Here is a 19,310-nt window from a genome sequence, read left to right as displayed (position 1 = left end):
ATCTTAATATATTTCATAATTATTGATATAAATGCTATTTTATCTCATTATTAATTTTTATTGCTACATATGAAAATAGTTTTGTATATTGATTTTATATTTACAATCATGCTTAACTTATTTATTCATTCTAGTACATCTTTTATAGATTCTTTAGACTTTCCTACATAAAAATTCATGTTGTCTGCAAATAAAGTCAGATAATCTCATCCTTTCTAAAATTTGACATTTCTTCTCCCAAACTTGATTTATTTCACTTGATGAGACTCTGTGAAAATGTTAAATACAAGTTATAAGATCAGATATTCTTGCCTTGTTCACAATCTATCAGAAGAATGTCCACTACCTCATCATCAGGTATGCTGTCAATAAAGATTTACTCCCCATTCCTAATATACTGAGGAGTGTCCTCAAGAAAAGAGCTGTGTAATGGCTGTTTAACTGTGGCTCTCACCTAGTGTGGTGCCCTTTTACATAGCAATTTCTTATTGTTTTCCAATGTCTTTACACATATTTACACACGTAACTAATCTCACCAAGAGGACAGTTCAGTGCAAACTACTCCACCATTAATGAAAATTTCCATTGCACATTTAATTTCAATTATTATATTCTTAATTAATAGATGCTTTACCTGTTAGGTTTTTCTCCCAAACCTGTTAGATAATTTTTGAAAACCTCTGTTCCTCACTCAATTTTTAATCCTCTTTTGTTTTTTAAAAAACATCAGATATGTTCATTGTATATTCTGTACCTAGTTAATCCAATATATGAGGAGTTTATGTGTCTGCTTCTCCTCTTTTTGTTTCTGAAAACTAATGCTCATGGTAGCTTTTTTCTTTTCATACATTTATTTTATTATTTTTAAAATGTGAGCTCACATTCCCTGGAACTTTATCTTCAGGAGTTCTTTGTGTGCAGAATTAAGAGTATATTCTTCCAGAGAGAATACAAACTGGTTCTTGGAAACTTAGGCATGCCACCAGTATGGATCCTTTTGGATTCTGGCTTGGATTTTTCCATTCCTGAAGACTGGACACCAACCTCTCCATTAAAACCAGCCTGTGGCCAAGAACTCTTAGAGGAGACCTTTTCTGTGCTTCCACCAAGAGCCAGGGAAAAGCATGTTTCCTTGCATGTTCTCTGTCTTTATAAATTTGATATGTTTCTTGTTGTTGTTGTTGTTTTTCTCTTAGAATTTAATCCCTGTGATTCCTGGCTCTATACAATGTTCTCTGATTCAAATTTCCCACACTGCCCAGGTCCAAAGCTTGGTCTGCTGGTCCCAAAAGACACAGCTACTGAAATCAAACCCCTAGACAATCTAAGGCTTCTAGTGCACACAAGATGGCAGCTTCGGTGTTTGATCTCTCTACCACCCACTATTGCAAGTCCTAGAGGAACTCCCTTGCTGTCTTATAACAACCATGCATTTGTAACACTGCTTTCCATGTCTCACCTAGTATTTTCAGACATTTTATAGAAAGAGGATTTCAGGATATTTAGCTTAATAGAAAGCTAGAATGAAAATATTCAACATTTACTATTTAATCTCTACAGGCTTTAGTTCTTACTCTTCATTTAGGTGGTTGGCAAATGAATTAGCAGATGGACACAATGGCATACAGGAGTCATTGACTTCTATGGCTATAAATACTGATTATGTCCTAACTTTTGTTGAAAAACAGCTCTGAGAAGGAAGAGATTAATCTAATAGATAGACATCATCCCCTGTGATGGTTTTACTTCTAGGATACTCCAAAGGGTTTCCCTCAAGAGCTGTAGGAGGCATAACCAATGAAGGAATTATGAATAAGTGGAGTGATTGAAGCCTTCTGGTACTACCTCACCAGTTCTCAAAGCTATCTTTCATGGATAAAATAAAGCCTGAATGGATCAAAATGTTTCTTGGAAGTCAGCCAAATTTCACATGAAAGGGCTTCTATTTTCCTTCTTTACCATGGGGAGAGAATGTAGCAGCCACACATAACAAAATCAATTCCTATGGCTAAATTTCACAACTATAACATGTTGGCGATAAAATCTGTGTTACAGATTGTTAACAGATTAACTGTCAAAGGTTAGTATAGTATCTTTATGCATAGTAACTGCTCAGTAAATAATATTATTATTTACTTATATAAAAGGGCTGAAGTGGGTAACTTTTGATACTTTTTTAAGTATTCAGAGATGGTTTTATTGTCTTTAAGACATTATCACAATGGACCAAGAAAATCTCAGTCTTGATTCCCTATCCTGTGGGGTTTCCTCCTGAGATCCAAGTGCCTTGGCTTCTCCTCAGGTAGCACTATCCAGTTGTGTTGTAGTTTCTCACTGAAAGCAGTTTTGCCTGACTGGTAATCTTTTATTCTTTACTGTAACATGCAAGAGAATTCCTGTTAGACATCAGTGGACCACAAATATGGACAACAAGTGAGTCTCTGTCCTCAGGAGCCTGTTTAATATGATTTCGATCTTGGTTGTCCATTAGAATTGTCTGGAAAGATTTTAAAACAACTACCAATAGTTACATTTATCTTCTCTCCTTATATAGACAATGGGTGTTCTGGGGTAGAAGTCATATATACTATCTTCTTTCCTTATTCCTTATAACCTGACCCTATATGTACCATGAATCAATTAAGAGCTAGTTAAATTATCACACAAAAACACTAACAAAATACAATGTTAAAAGCATTCTATTATGAGAATCTTCAGTAGGAGTCATAAATATGGTTAAACATTAAGTTTCCAGGCCAAAAAGAATGTACTCATAACAGAGTTCCCAGTATTAAGTGTGCCAGCTTCAAAGGCTATATCCCCCATAGTGAAAATAACAGCTGTACCAAAATTAAAAAGAAAATTGCAACTATAACACAACTTCGTTCTGAAAATATATCATATTACACTATAAATGACAGAACTTGTCTTACCAATTTAAGGTATCCCTCAGCGTCTAGAATTAAGTTTTCTGGCTTCAGGTCTCTGTAGATAATACCTAGTCGATGCAGGTAATCAAATGCTTCTGTCACACAAGCGACACAGAATTTGGAGGTGGGTTCATCAAAGCTGCCTCTGCAATGTAATAATTTTCATTCTTAATATCCTGGACACATGTCCTTGGTACTGTTCTAGGTGTCAATTATCATATTAGTACATTTATGCAATATAAATATTACATAATATAAATATTTTGTATCAATATCAAAATGGCAGTATTTCAATACACTGCCAACAGATTAGGCTGTTTGCTGGTGATAAAAAAATTGAGAAAGTTACTTAAGGCAAACTAGGATAACTTCACTAAAGTTAAAATATCTTTATCCAAGGACTTGTTTCTGATAATTACACATGAACATATAAAATAGAAAAGAAAGAAAACAAAGAGTTCTTCAGATGTCTGTGGAACACTGGAGAAAATATGACTATTTCAGTGGAGAGCTTGAAACAGACTTCAACAATTTATTGCTTGACTAAAGAATGACTCAAGTGGTCACTTTCATTTCCTGTTTGTACAGCACACAACAGTAACCCAGGAAGAAAGGGCCATGACTTTTCTTCTTCGATGTCTCTTGTTCTCTTAGTAGAGCTGCCCTGTGCCAGCATGGTGAGAAGCTTTATACTCTGAATCTTTTAAAATGTGGTGGTGATTTACACACGGTATATCAGAGGAGTGTGACTTTGGGGTAAGAGAAACTGGGTTTGATTCCTGCTTTCTTTGTTCGCTATAACCTTGAGCATGTTGTTTAACTGTTCTAAGCCTCAGGATCCATGCTGTAAAATGGGTTTACTATTTAATTAGCAAGGTTGTTTTCAGAATTGAGCACAGTATTTAACAGGTTGTAGAAACTCTCTTTTCTAAGTAGATTTAGAGTTTCTAAATATATTCCATTGCTGAAGCAAAGATGGAAGAGAATGATGTTTTTGCATTAGCATCATTAAAGTTCCCTTATCCTTCCAGATTTTCCCTATTTGAATCCATCCAACAATATGTTTCTAGATCAGCGATTCTCTGTCATGAATGTACACTAGAATTGCCTAAGAAGCATGAAAAACAAAAAAAAAAAAAAAAAAAAACATTTACTGGATACCATCCCAGATGAAATGAAATCATAATTCCTGGCATGATGGCCCAGCATTCACTTTGTAAAAGTCCCCCCATGTGACTGTGGGTGTAGCCAGGGTTGAGATCCACTGCCCCAGGTAAGGCTGTCAAAATGTTTACCAGGCAATAACCCCCACAATCTAATGCCAGCCTACCTTTCCATTTTCTCTTTCACTGCCCTTATCTCCTATTCACATTTTGCTCATTACCGATAAAGAGACCCAGTGCTATATCAACTTTTCTGCTTTGTTTTTTCCTGCCTCTCTGGTTTTCCGAGGTTTTGTCAGTTTTAGTTCAAATCCTTCCTCTGTCATCATGCATCTCTCCCTCCCCTCCTCTGGGTTTACCGTCTACAAAACTCATTAGCTATTTAATTACAAATTGCCAAACACATTTGTTACTATTTAGTGTTCATATTAATGAAATGTTTCAAAATCATATAATTTCCCCAAGTGAACTCTAGATGTACCAGGAAAAACATTTATACTTTTTATTCTTTGTGACAGAAACTCTATATCATCTAGAACAGCTCCATACTGTCTGCTGCTGCTTAGTATGTACTTGTGGTTTTCAGTGCATGGAAACCACCTCTTTGGTAAAATTGAACCTTTGTTGACATCTTACTCTGTTTTCCTGTGAGGTCTTACTCACTCCCTACTGGGCCCCATTTCTTTAAGATTGGGAATTAGAAACATCTGAGTTTATGCCCTGACTCTGCCCTGTACTTACCATGAGACCTTGGCTAGTTCACCCTCTCCATAAGCCTGGGGTTCTTTACTCCCTAAAATAGGAGTGACGATGACTACTTTACAGGGTGCATATGTCATTATTGCAGCGTTAGCTAATAGACTATCGGATCACTACTGCACTTTATCAAGTGATAACATTTTCTTATAATCATTTCTTAATTTATTTCCTCCATGCCTTTTTAAATGTTCATAAATACAACATCCTGTAGACTGATGTGAGTAAAGAAAGCTCCTGTTTATAATACTTATTTATTACCTGTCCCTTAATATACTCCAAAGCTCCCCACCTAAGCAGGCCTCCAGAAGCATGTACACATATTTATTGTCCTTAAAAGTACGATATAATCTGTAAAGACAGAGAAAAACATGGTTATTATTAGAAATATAGCTTTTAAAGCTCTTTAAAGTTGCTTAGGACTATCTTCAATAGCATTTTGAATGATGACCCTCATCCATACAAATATCCTACAGCTACACTGGGCTTCTTGCCAAATGTTCTTTCATCTTTCCGACTGCTGTGCTTTTGCTCATGGATCCCTTTACTCAGACTGCTTTCCCTCTGCCCACAGAGGAAACATCTTCCATTTCACTGTAAAAGTTTTATCTACTCTGCAAGACTACACCTCTTAATAAAGTAGCTCATTATTCTGACTACCTAGTAAAGTGGTTCAGACAGTGGGCTCAAGCAAGCAGCCCAGGCTCAAATCCCAGATAAGACACATTTTAGTTATGCAATCTCAGTTTTCTGTGTTTCAGTGAAAAAAAAATATATCATATATTCATTTGATTATATATTATTCATAGATATTATTGATGATACATATTTACTAAAAATATATATGTTCATATTCATTTGATCCTCCTAAAGGACCAGTGAGGTAAATGGTATGATTCTCCTCATTCCCTCCATCTATATTTTTGGCTTAGAAGAGTGCCTGGTGCATGTTAATTTCTCAATATAAAAAATGTTGTCATTTATATTTGTTCTGAACATATTATTGCCCTGCTATATGCCAGGCACATTGCAAAGAGCTAGAAATGCAAAAATGAATACAACTTAATCCATACTCTGAAGCTGGTCATCATAGTTCATTAGTGAAATATTAATTTCAAAAGGGCATACTGGGAGCATAATTAATAAAAGGTAATTGGATGATTTTTGCTAGCACTACCTGGGTTCAGACTTAATTTTTAATTGTGCAGAAATGGGTCTAGGAATATGGATAAGTATAAAGATCTCAAGGCATTTGATCAAAACGTATAAATTCTCTTCATTGTGGGGACACTGTCTATCACCCAGAAATCATTAAAACTATACTCTGGAGCATTAAGAGAAAAATATAAATTAGCTTACACCACTAACCCATGAATTCACAAGTAAAGAGAGATATGGCCTAGAATAATTTTACTTCTCCTCCAAACACTGGGGATAGCTACAAAAAAGAATAACTATTAGAAGATGGTTCCTTTGGTACACAGATATTGCAAGAGCTGAGGTATGCTCCCCTTTGGTAACCTCCTTGTGTCCCACAACTACTTCTTATAGAAATTCAACATCAGAATACCCTCTGACAGGTTTCTTATAGAATCTTGCTTCCCTATTTCCAAATTCTACATTAGGTCTGGATAACATAATCAGTTCAAATTATTCTGCAATAATTTTGTATTCACACATACACACAACACACTTTTGTAAGAATAAAAACAGCTGAAAACTCTGATCTAAGATTTCAAAGGATAATTGAGAATGGAGTCTCCTCCTTTTCTTCTTTCTATCCTCTTACATGGAAACATTCAAAAGAAGAGCTTAAAACTCCCAAGTTCTGGGCAACCAAAAGCTCACTTACTTCACAATGAACGGAGAACACAGCTCTTCCAGGATTCTCTTTTCTGAGTAGATGTGCTCCTGTTGCTTAGTGTCAACTATATGCTTTTTCCTTATACACTTCATAGCAAAAGCAACATTCTCATTTTTTACTTTAACCTATGTAATAAATAAAAAGACCCTGAACATTAACTTAGTATGAACAATTTGCAATATCTGCTTAAAACATGCTAATTACTGAGAGTTAAACCTGTTTCACATTTAAATAGTAAGCTCTTCAGCCACTTAGGTCTCTAGGATTGAGTTTCATCACTATTTCCCAAGTAATTCATATATCTGATTCTAAAAATTTGTACTGAAATAAGAAAATATCTGACTAGAAGAGTTAATCTTTAGAAATCAATTTAGTTTTGATCATGTAACATAAAAAACCCAGACTAGAACGGCCAAAAATTCTTATTTCGTAGTATTCACTTCTTTGATTTTAAAAGCAAAACATATTAAATCAAGCTCTATGTCTCCACTATTCAGCACAGTAGCTAATATTATTATGAGATTATTTAAATTTAAATTAATTAAAATTTAAAATTCAGCTCTACAGTTGCAGTGGCCACATTTCAAAAGTTCAACAGCCAGATGCACCTACTCACTCCCTGACTGGTTGGCACAGATATAGCACATTTCCATCAGCACAGAAATGTCTATTGGAAAGTGCTGCTCTAGGTGTAAAAGAAGTCCTTTCCTTTAAGAGGAAAGTAAATTTTAAAATAAGTATTTTCCCTGATAAGTTTAACACTCCATAAATGGACTATACTGTACTAGTAACTAGGTTGTTCAGAAATGACTGCTTCCCATATTTTCTCCCGTTTACCATCGGTGCTGCCTATGACTTTTAAATCAGGGGAACTTACTGCTTGGATAATTGTTATCTGAGAAAGCAGATCTCAGCATTTCTAATTTAATCCTTTTGCCATGATCTTTGGTGGAAAATACACTGCAGATGGATGCTGCCCTTGTCTCTTCATACGGCATAAGAGATATCGTGAATATTGTTTGCTCTATTTAGAAACCTTTCCCCCTCACTCATCAAAGATGAACTGGGTGTGAGGGGTGCTATCCAGTTTCCCCGGCAGCATTTCAGATCTGTTCACGCCCACGGCCAACCAGCAGAGACATCAGCACAGTTCCCAGAGGTCAATACATAGCGAATCGCTAAAATTCTGATAGGCTTGGTAATTGCCAAGGGCTCAGGATACTTTGTAACCAAAGGAGATCACAGATTTCCATTCTAGAGTTTTCTCAGAATATCAGATCTGTTGTTATTGTACGACTTGGGGAATGATTATTTAGCACAAACAGGTGGTTATTTGGAAGATACAACTGAAATCAGGCTGTAAGTTTCCAGCTGTTTGTTCAGCACTGCAGAAGGCTGCTCTTCAGATATCGATTTGTGTTCATCTAATTTCCTTTTTTTTCTGATGCAAAATTCTGAGCAACCCAAAATAGGATGATGAAAGCCAAATACAGAATAGTAGTGGAGTTGTCTAAGGGATATAACTATAATAGTAAAGATCCCATTTCTATAGCATTTCTGTAGAACACATTCTTCTTTTCTTTAGTGTATAGAGAGTTCATGTGTTGGAGATATATATATATACATATATATATGTATATATATGTATGTATTTTGCATTAGGAAATAGCTTTACATTTTACAGTCTTTGAGAATGCTTACTTAGTACATTCTCCAATAATTACCATCAAGAAAAATTTCACCAAAGGGGATGTGATGTAAGAAGCTGGAAATAACAGCTAATTACTACAAGTTACTAACACAGACCTGTCACTATACCATATTCGCATTGAAAAGTTTACTTCCTCAAGTTCAGTTTAAAGCAACATTTAAGATAGCAATAATAATTCATATATTCCTCCAATATAAGCTGGAATATAAAACAAAAAAAGTCAACAGGCTTCTCTCAGATGCTTGAAACGTAAACCCCTTACAAGCTCAACTCTTCCGAACCCACCAACGCCCAGTGTTGCAATAATCTCAAGGTTCTGGAAGGGGGATGATGAGGAAAATCTGGCCACCTTCTCCTTCAGCTGAATCATCTCCAGAGAGAGTGCTTTGGACAGCTTCCAGTTAGACATGGACCGCCTGAATAAAAGAAGTGAAGTTTTACACACATACCCCCTTAGTCAAGCAGGCGCATGACTTTCATAAATTCCACTCTTAAATAGTCTTACATCTGCCTGCAACACTGCCTATGGTTGCCTCGAAGGCTATCTCAACTTTGATAGGATCAGATTCAGGCACATCTGGGAAGAAAAACAATGGAATACACAAAGCAAAAACCCTCACATGCACAAAACAAGAAATAGACAAAAATCAAATTGAATCTTTGAGATAAAATTGATAAATTTTAGCCAGACATGGCAGCACACGTCTGCAATCCCAGGGAGCTAGAGGCAGGAGAATCCCTAGTTCCAGGCCAGCCTCAGCAACTCCATGAGACCCTGTCTCATAAAAAGTAAAAAATACTGGTATGTGGCTCAGAGTTTAAATGCCCCCAAGTTCAATTCCCAGTACCAAAATAATAATAATAATAATAAATAAAAAGAAAGAAAAAAGAAAATGAAAAAAGTGAATCTTGTAGCATTTAAAATATACCACAATAAAACTATTAATCAACAACCCAGAAAAGGAGTGAATGGAAGGCAATAAAACCAGAGAGACATTCCTTTGCTGCATATATAGAACAACGAAACACTGAGAATCTTGGTCACAGTTTTGTCCTTCTGTCAGATATTGAAGTTTCCCATGTCTTACCCAGAAAAATTGTTTTGTGAAATATGAAAAGAACATTTCTCACTTTATGTCTAAGAATTGTGGAAACAATCATTTTCTCCTTCAATTAAGACTTACTGCTCTGAGTTATATATTCATAAACTGTTAGTACAATAAACCTTTGGTATAAAAATTGCAAATGCATTCCATGCAAAAAATCTTGTTTGGTACTGATTGAATGTTCTAATTTAACTCAAACTTTAGTGTTCTAGAAATTTTGAATATATAGCTTCAATAGTACTATCTGGTGAACATATGCCTAAGCTTTCACTCAAAAAATGTTTTAAGGGGTGAGGATACAGTTCAATGGTAGAGCGCTTGCCTAGCATACATGATACCCTGGGTTCAAAAAATGAAATAAACAAAAATAAGAAGTGTTTCAGCAAAAGAATTTCATCTACAAAAGAAATTCATCTACAGATTTTCTATTAAATAATATTAATTCATCCCTATTACCACATTTAGAACTCTACCCAACCCCTCCTCCACTCATAAAATTATCTAGGCATTAGCTCCCTCATGTTTTGAAAAATTTAGACTATGACCATACTCTTTACCTGTATTCTAGTATAAATGTCCTTCTAAGATAAGTTAAAGAAGTCCCTTTATCAGGAAATTTCTCCCTAAAATTTCCATTCATTATACAAAATAAAGCTGCTGACTATTCATAGACTTAACTAATCTCTATTCTAGTGACAAGTGGAATCTTGTTTGTGGAAGAACTATTGAAAAGAACTCCTCAGAAATGTTTAGGGAAAGCACATTAAATGTTACTATGTAGGCAAGCTCCCATGTCCTCTTCTTTATCTACTGCCACAGTTCAAACCTGTCCTGGGAAGACATTCCCCCACTTACTTGGCATGTCTTTTTTCATCATCACGGTTCAGGTTTGCCACATACCCTTCCAGGTATTTTTGGAGTTCTTCAAATGTCCCAACAGTTTGGTTGAATGTCCTAAATAAGACAAAATAAAATAGAATAGGATAAAATAAAACAAAATAGTACCAAGGTAACCTGACATTCTTCTTAAACTCATAAAAGACTGTATATGGTTACTCGTGGAGTCAACTGTTTTTCAAAAATTTATGGGGTATTAATGCTGCTGTAATATGTCAACTGGTTACTGGAAGCGCTATTAACTAAGCCTTTGAGATTATGAAAGAAAAAGAGGCTATCAGTGAGAAGAGGCAGCATTTCTATTATTTTTGCTTTGCAGTTCTGGTTTGTCAACAATTAGCTTTTTGTTTGTTTTAAGAAGAGAGTGGAGAAGAAACAGCTAACAGGATCTATTTATTGAATCAACAGCTTACAGGGGTTACAGATTTTTATACCTTTGCTTAATTAAGTGACTTAAAATCAAAGGCAAAATTTATCTGTTCTTTGTCTCTGATAATTCTCCCCATTTCACATTCCTTCATAATTTCTTTTTACCTGAATGTCATAGCTCTCTGTCTAAGGCTCAGTCTTATCTTCTGTTGACCTCACTCATCCTTCATGGGTCACAGGTTTGTGCTGTGTCTGCTCTAATCTCTCCATTCCAGTTCACAGTCTCTAGAAATTCTTACATACTCTACTGTCTGTGAGAAAAATGAATCCCCTCCCTCATCAGAGGAAGGATGTTTTGGTTAATTATACTTCCAAAGTTTCCCCATGCCATATCTAACAATCTGCCTTGATTTGTTATTATTAGGGTAGAGATCACACTTGAACCATCATGATATCATTTAAGTGTCTGGTACACAATAGAATGAAAAGAATAAAAATTGACCTCAAAATACCTAAAACTAATACACCAGTAACACCTCAATAATACAGTGTCACAACTTACTGCCTCTACACATATTTTGCTGACAGCCAATCAATATTTCCATTTGTCGATATGTGTTACACACTGGAATGGGTATTTTTCACTCCTCCCTCCAGATGTACTCACCACTCTCTTCTACCCCTTTCTATAAAGTGACCTCTGTTGGCTCTCCAGTAATGGAACATAAAACAATTTTATTATGGAATTTCTAACTTCCTTAATCATTGACATTTGCAAACAAAAAGGGAATGTTAAGAATCTGACATAACTTTCCTATGTACACATACAAATACAGCACAGTGATTCTCACCATTGTGTACATCCACAAGACTGGGGTCCTAATTAGTATAAGATATATTCCATGTTTGCATATTTATATCAAAATGGACTCTACCATCATGTATAACTAAAAAGAACCAATTAAAAAAAGAAAATGTTTCTTATACTTCATTTTGCTTTAATTTACTCTTCCTTCACCAATGTTTTGCTTGCCAAAACTAAACTATTGCTGTAAACAAATCTTATTTTTTAATGTTGTGACACCAGGGTTACGGGTTCCTAGAAGTTCTTTCCTAACTAATCTTAAGCCAATCTTTCAAGAGCTGCAACCTTCTAGCTCTAACTTTCAAACAGTTTGTACTTATTTATATATTATAACAACTAATCAACTCTTTGAGATTTGTCTCAATAATCAATGTCAGAGATGTCACCAATAATGACTGCCATTTGTTTAGAGTTCTTGAAGTAGGATTGTTTCATGGTTTATCAACTTTTAAAACAGGAAAACCTCAAACTCTAATTCTTCTTGCACTATAATCATTCTAAGCATGTGCTAAAACCATGAACTAAGAAAGAAAGAAGAAGAATCCATAGGCTTTCAGTGCCTGCATTTCATTGCAAGGATGGTGCCTCTACTGAGCCACCATCTGGGGAACATTTCCCATAGGCCAAGGACTATGCCAGATGCTGGCACTGCGGCAGTAACACACAGTTACCTGTCTCTGTATTTGTGAAGCTTATATAAGAGAAGGAAGAAAATGGTAAATAAAACAAAAGCGTGAAAAAACATGGCATGATTCAGGTACACAGTGGGCTATGGGAGCATCGTGGGGTCTTGATCTACTCCAAATCATAGCTAAGATGATCCTGTCATTTGTCATCCAAACTGAAATATTTCCCAGAGTGAAATGAGATGCCAGTAATAAATATGTTGGGATAACCCTAACAGTCCCAAGAAAATCAGGTTATAGGTGAACCTACCAGACAGTCAACATCTCTCACTCACAGAATAAACTTATGTAACTTTTTATCTTTCATTGTGCCAAGTGTACATTATAAACTCTCGATGATATACATGTAAGAGCAAACATCTTAAAATTATAATCTTCTGGGTCGGGGAGATAGCTTAGTTGGTAGAGCGCTTGCCTCGCAAGCACTAAGGCCCTGAGTTCAGTTCAAACCCCAGCACCGCAAAAAAAAAAAAAAAAAAAAAAAAAAAAAAATTATAATCTTCCAAGTAATTTGTAAAGTATATAAAGCCATTGCATGCTTTTCATGGGTTATATCACATACATGTGTGATACATGTGGTTTTAATGAAGGAAAGAAGTCCTTCCTTTCTATCAAATTTTGTTGTGCTAGCATTTTAGAACATTTATTTCACACAGCCATTGCTATTCGGCCTATTGTACCAAATCATTTTCCATCTGAGAGTTGGTATTCAAAGAGTGTCTTTATTTGAACACACTTTTCACTTCCTTCCTCTTTGCTTTCTCTGGAGTTTTACTTCACCTGGAGTGAATTTTACATTTCCTTTTTACTTAGAAAAATCCTATTATTTCTTCATGCCCCATTTCCATACTTAAATAAAATAAAACCTTGACCATTTAGGCCATAGGGGCTGCTTTTCTTTCTGAGCAGGTGCTATGGGAGCCACATGTGCAGGAGAAAATTGAGATAAATCTGGAAACCTGGGCAATAATCCCTTCTCAGTCACATATGGCATTGCTGGGATGATTCTTTAACCTTCTATAGATTTGCTTTTCTTATCTGTAAGAGGAAAGAATTAAAATAATTCCAAATGTATTATAATTAGTATTTTAGACATGTTAATACCATTGTAGTCAGACTTACAAATAATACCTGGCTTTTAGAGATGCCAAAAAATTTTTGCAACAATTTTATATTTGGAATTTGCTTTAAAATAGTGTGAAGATGGCATGGAGTCATGAAGGGTATAGATAAAATATGAATTGATGACTGTTGAACTTTGATTATAGAGTTCATGATGCCATTCTATTTTTTAATGTTTGAAAATTTCCATAATAAAAAGGTTTTCTAAACATTCTTAAGTTCTTCCCAGTTCTACATCTTTATGACTATGTTCAATAAATGTTATATTCCATCAGAAGTTGACCATATGCCTCTTGTAAATTTACTGCTTTTTGTTAATATTTCATTGAGTATGACCTATTTTTTACCACACAATGACTTTATTTGGATAATGGTCTACCTGTGGTATATTTGAATTCTCTTTAGTGTGTCTTGTAATTCATCAGTAAATATTTAAATGATTAATGAGAGATCCAAGAAATTTGAAGTGAGTGAAACAGAATGACTTATTCTGAAAAATAAATTAAGCTATTTAGACATCAATATTGATGCACATTGCTTACAAATTACGAAAAATTTTAAAATGTTTGGAAATATAAATAGCTAATGACTATTTTATACTTTGAGAGAGTATTTATTCAAAATTGTTTTTGACTACTAAAGGCATTTTAGAAATAAATTATGAAACTGTCACTATGTTGTATGAAAAAATCCATAGGATCACTAATAAACTTATTTCTTTGGAAGATGCAGAATTTAAATCAGTCTATTGCTGATATTTATGCACAAACTTTGCACACAAAATATTTAGCCTGCCAGCATCTGCCACTGCCACAGACAGATTCAGATCAGAAGGCCCAGTTCCTTCTCATGAATTTTAATAGAATGTACTTGCAGCTGAGGACTGGCCAGCATTTCCGAGCGGTGATGAATGAGAAAACAGATCTGCCCTGGGAGTAAGGGAAGGCCAAGTCTTCAAAGGTGGCAGTAGTCTGCTTTCTCCAACAACATCAGGATACTCACTCTCGATCTATAACCAGGCAAGCAACATCGTTTTCTTCAGCAATAATGTTAGCCGACCTGACATCATCACTGCAGACAAAAGCAGGAAAGTCAGTTTCCACTGCACTTAGAAATTAAACCTCCATTTTTATTAGGGAATCTACTACTTGGTATGAAAGCACCTTCCAAAAATTATACTTAAAAAAAATTTTAATTTATACTCAACCCCATTCCAAAAAAAACCCACAAGAATTTAAAATGTGTCACAATAAAGGCTATCTGCACAAGGAATTAAGAGGAGAAGATAACTGCCTGAGAATGTAGAGGAATTACTGACTGGACCTGTGTATGGAATGTCATTCTGAGCTTTGTAATAGCTAAAATAAAAGAGCTCTCCCCTGATCAAAAGAGACTTACTAATTAATAAGGAAGCAAAACAGAAATGAACTGATCAAAGGAATTTATTGGGAAAACTATCAAGAATAAAATCCAAGGAAATTGTTTTCAGTACCATATCATCCAATGAACTAAATACTAAAATACTTCCATTTTATAAAATGAAAATGTATATTTTTTGCATTAAAATCTCTGAAATCAATTTATGTATTAAAATTGATGATGAGTGGTAGGATAATTAGCAGCATCGTCTTTCTAAATGGTGCATAATAGAATGATAGTATCTTATAATCAAATCTTAGATATGATGAGTTGTTATATATGACCTGATGGTATGTTTAATTTCCTAATGAATATCAATGTGTTAAGCATCAGGCAAATACTTCTTTAAAGATATTTATTTATATCACTTTCCAAGGAAAACAGGTTCTCCCACATAGAAATCAGTGCTCAGAGATTCATATAGTGACCTAGGAGTAGCAGTAAATGATGGAGTACCAACTATTGGGACTCATCACTACTGGGACTTCATTAAATATGGTATTGTTCAAAGCTCCTTTACTTAGTGGTAGGACACAGAAAACTTTAGCAGTCCATCTCTACCATTCCAAAAAAGTGACTTCTCTGCCTAGCTGACATCCAAAGACATTCTGACATATCCCACCACAGTTCCCTTTACAGATCCTTATAAGAAAATATCAGTAAAGACATTTCAGCTTCATGGACTTTCGAGTCAAAGGCAAGATAGCTTCTGCTCAACTTGTACGCATGTAGTATAGACAGAGATAGGGACAGAGATAGAGAGATATGATGAGATAGAGATAGAGATGGTGGAGACTGAGCCAGGTAGATCACAGACATGATCTTGGATTGTGGACTAGCCATTTGAGCTCTGAGTTCAGAGAAAGAGATATCACATTCCTTTCACAAGCTGGTGTCATCAATGTCACTGAGAATATTCTCTGCAAATACTCTGCAAATACTAATGTTCATAGACACACACATATTTCTTTCATAGTACTGTGTGTCATGGATTTACATTTGTGTATAATATTCTGAAAGAACTTCTGGAACTTTAAAATGTCAACTTGTGGAAATATACAGAATAAAAGGAAAATTAAGTCAGTCAGCAACAACCCACAAAAATGCAAAAATATTTGTCTCCAACTTTCCTTCCCATTGGTTTTATCTTTATGCTTTCCAAAACCTTGGGAAGTCGTGTGTCCAAAGTGAACATAAAGTACCATATTGCTCATAGGAAAACACTATAATTGGTTGGCTGCAACATATAGCATAAATCACTGCAGGTCCTTCAAAATTAGATGATACATTCCCTTTCAAGAACTGTTTTGTCTCTGCACTACATTTATAAAGGTCTTTGAATTTTCAAGCTTTAAGCCATTTTGCTCAGAAGTACAAGAAAAATATCCTGTAAATGTTGAGAACAAATACATTGAAGTCTTAGATAATGATAATACATTATGAGAGTGCACAAAAGAAAGATAATTTCCCTATTAGTGGGTCAAGTTCATTACCGGCAAGAAAATGGGAAGAAAAATTTAGCTTGGCTTTAATTTCCACTTTTAAATTGCTTACATAATAGCTATAACCTAATTTATTAAGCTTTAATACTTGATTTCTCTTTTAAAAAACTTTATGATTTTTAAATGATCAAATTTATCTTCAGGTTATCTCTGAATACCTTTCTTTGCTCTGTAATAATATAAATCTGTCATACAAATCAGTAGAACTGGGGCTTTAAAAACCAGTATTAAGAAGGTAAATGAACAGAAAAACTATTACATTCCTTCACACACTGATTTGAAATAAAAGCATTGTCACAACATAAATTTTAAGTGATTTCCCAAGTTATTCCAAGTATTCACTTAAAAATGCATAATTCCAAAAAAACATGCTGTCCAAACTTTAATTTGATATTTTATTAAGTTATTTACATTTAGGAAAATTTATTTCTTCAGTCAATAGATTTTTATGAGTTTTAGGAAGTGTAAAGTGTCCAAGTCATTTGATTAACCATTAAAAATATTTCTTCCATAAATCATATCATGAGTAAACAAACTCATGCCTCAAAAGACAGAAGGTTCAGGCAGAAATTTCAAATGCACTATTTTGAGTTGCTCTAAAACTTGCAAACTGAGCTGATAAACATTCCTAAAAATGTTACTTTTGACAAGATGATTTAAAAACACTCTAAATATGTAAAGTCATTCTTTGATTTGTAAAAATTTTTCATGTTTTAAAAACTCTGAACAGGGCAATATTTCAAACCATAGAAATACAGAAATTTGTTTTTATAGTCTTAAATTGCAAATTTCCCCTTTTAAGTCTTTTTTGATGACCCTATCTAAAACCCAAATTCTAAAAGAACATCAACCTTATTTTCACTAGCAAACTTAAGGTTTTCCCATTATTTCCTGTGTAAAATTAGCATATTTAATTTCTGAATAACAGTGAATTATTTTATAAGACAGTTTAACATTTTTTTTTGTCCTGAATATATGTTGTCATTAATTTGGTGGCTCAATTGGACAACTCCAAAAGAGTGGTTTCACATAGAAAACAATCTAAGCATTTTATTTAGGTATGGCATATAGATTCAAGAGCTCACCTGATCAGAGCTTTTTCCCCAAAGTACTCTCCTTTCTGCAGGGTTTTAATCAGCTGTGGTTGATCATGGCCCTCAGTACTCTGAGTGACTTTAACCTAAGTAATGTTAATCAATTAAAAAGGAGAGAATGAGACACATAACTGTTCAAGCAAACCCTCCAGACCTATATAAACTTGATAAATGAGGAAAAAAGATAAGACTTTCCTTTAATTTTGCAGTAGTAAAACAATCAACTACACCAGCTCATTTTGATGGTTATGAGTGAGCCTGTGGTTTAACAAAAATGACTACCTTCTGTAAGAAAACTTTCCACTCAACCCTACCTCCCAAAGTTAATTTTTAAAAGTGAATCTAGTGATTCCTCCCAAGACATTCTCAAAGGAAGTAATGGTCCTCTGGGAACTTGTGTTACTTCAGAAAGCCTAAGAAGAATTGACAAATTAATCAAGAATAATTAATCAAGAATAAAGTTGAGGACTGGGTATGTAGCTCAATGGTAGAGCACCTACCTAAAATGTTAGCACAAAGTTCTGTAATCCCCAGTACCACCAAAATAACTCCCCCAAAAACGACAAAAACAGAAAACAAACAAACAAAAAAAAAATGAATAAGGTTTAACATCAGGAGTTCTAAGTCTGGTGTCCACAGATTTGCCAAATCCTATGTACCTACTAAAATTGAATACAAAATGTGGGTTGGAGAATGGTTCACAACTTCTGTGGGCATCTCAAAGTGAACCATGGCCCAGAAAGCTGTAAAAACCCTCTTGCACAGCCAAACAAACTTTAACATTTCTTATTTGTGGCTACAATTATTCTAATTTAACATGGTAGTGTTGTTTCATGCCGATTAGCATTTCTGATTGACATTCATGTATATTCCAATGAATTTTAAAAAAATTAAAAATAATGATAGTAGGTACAACATGTTTATCAGCAAGAATTCTTTCACAGCATAGGTCCAGGTAGGGGAGAACTGATTAAGATGTGGTTCTCCTTGTTGACAAATGAGAGGTTTGCAATTATTTTGCTCGTGTTTTTCCTTCACTGGGGGCCTAGTTAAAAGTTCACCCACAAACCAGTTTACAAAAGGCAGTGCCTGATTCTCTGATGATAAACTTGTTCATAGAAGAAGAAACATATGCAAAATATCTGAGAGGGGCTCAAGATTTGTCTCCTTCAATATTTCATGAATGCTTTTTTGTCTCTGAGGAACATTAAGAGTCAGCATAGGAACAACTGACAACACGTTATCTATTCAACAGCTAGGTAAAGAAAAATACCTATTTTATATATAATATTTAAATAAAATTATATAAATATAAGTCAACAATATAAAATTATAAAATAAAAAATTTTAATATACAATTACATAAATAAAAAAGTGAATAAAAATAAAATTTGTATCAGCATCTAAGTCAACTTTTGCTACTTGCACAAATTTAAGTTCTAAGCCACACTGGTTCTATAGCTTAATGCCTGACCACTGCCATCCCCATGGGAATGCTAAGCTCATTCCCCTTCACATGCCACTTGTCACATCTGTTAGAAAAATGTCCCAGCTCTGTTCTTGGACCGTTGGCCTAATTAAGAATCACACACTCATAGCTAGAAAGAACCTCAGAAACCATCCAACTATTATACACCAGGAAGCAAGGTCCAAAGAAAGTCAAGTGACCTGCATAAGGTCACTTAAAGGTGACTCTCCTGGAACCCATCACAAGTTTCCTGAGGTCCCTATCCCCAAAATCCAGCCCTCAGGCAGACCCCAGGAGACTCTCCTGGAGGAAGCTCCTTATTGCATTCAATGTAGAGAATGTTTTTCCCTGCAGTGAA

General features: G+C 34.7%; 1 protein-coding gene across 4 annotated transcripts in view; it reads right to left on the bottom strand.

Moving 5' to 3' along the window:
- PRKG2 (protein kinase cGMP-dependent 2) overlaps positions 1-19,310 on the bottom strand; it is a 112,257-nt gene that overhangs the window by 34,152 nt on the left and 58,795 nt on the right. For 3 of the 4 annotated variants that reach the window (XM_079153460.1, XM_079153461.1, XM_079153459.1), the window contains exons 8-14: positions 17,476-17,570; positions 14,472-14,540; positions 10,386-10,484; positions 8,687-8,840; positions 6,702-6,838; positions 5,111-5,200; positions 2,934-3,075 (exon numbers count right to left, since the gene is read on the bottom strand). In XM_079153460.1, the coding sequence (XP_079009586.1) occupies positions 2,934-3,075; positions 5,111-5,200; positions 6,702-6,838; positions 8,687-8,840; positions 10,386-10,484; positions 14,472-14,540; positions 17,476-17,570 (786 nt within the window). Of the gene's footprint in view, positions 1-2,933; positions 3,076-5,110; positions 5,201-6,701; positions 6,839-8,686; positions 8,841-10,385; positions 10,485-14,471; positions 14,541-17,475; positions 17,571-19,310 lie in introns of those variants that run through there. The other variant, XM_079153462.1, reaches the window with a different exon arrangement.

Source organism: Sciurus vulgaris (assembly GCF_902686455.1).
Source record: "Sciurus vulgaris genome assembly, chromosome: 9".
Classification (NCBI taxonomy): Eukaryota; Metazoa; Chordata; class Mammalia; order Rodentia; family Sciuridae; genus Sciurus; species Sciurus vulgaris.
This window is presented reverse-complemented; position numbering and strand designations above follow the sequence as displayed.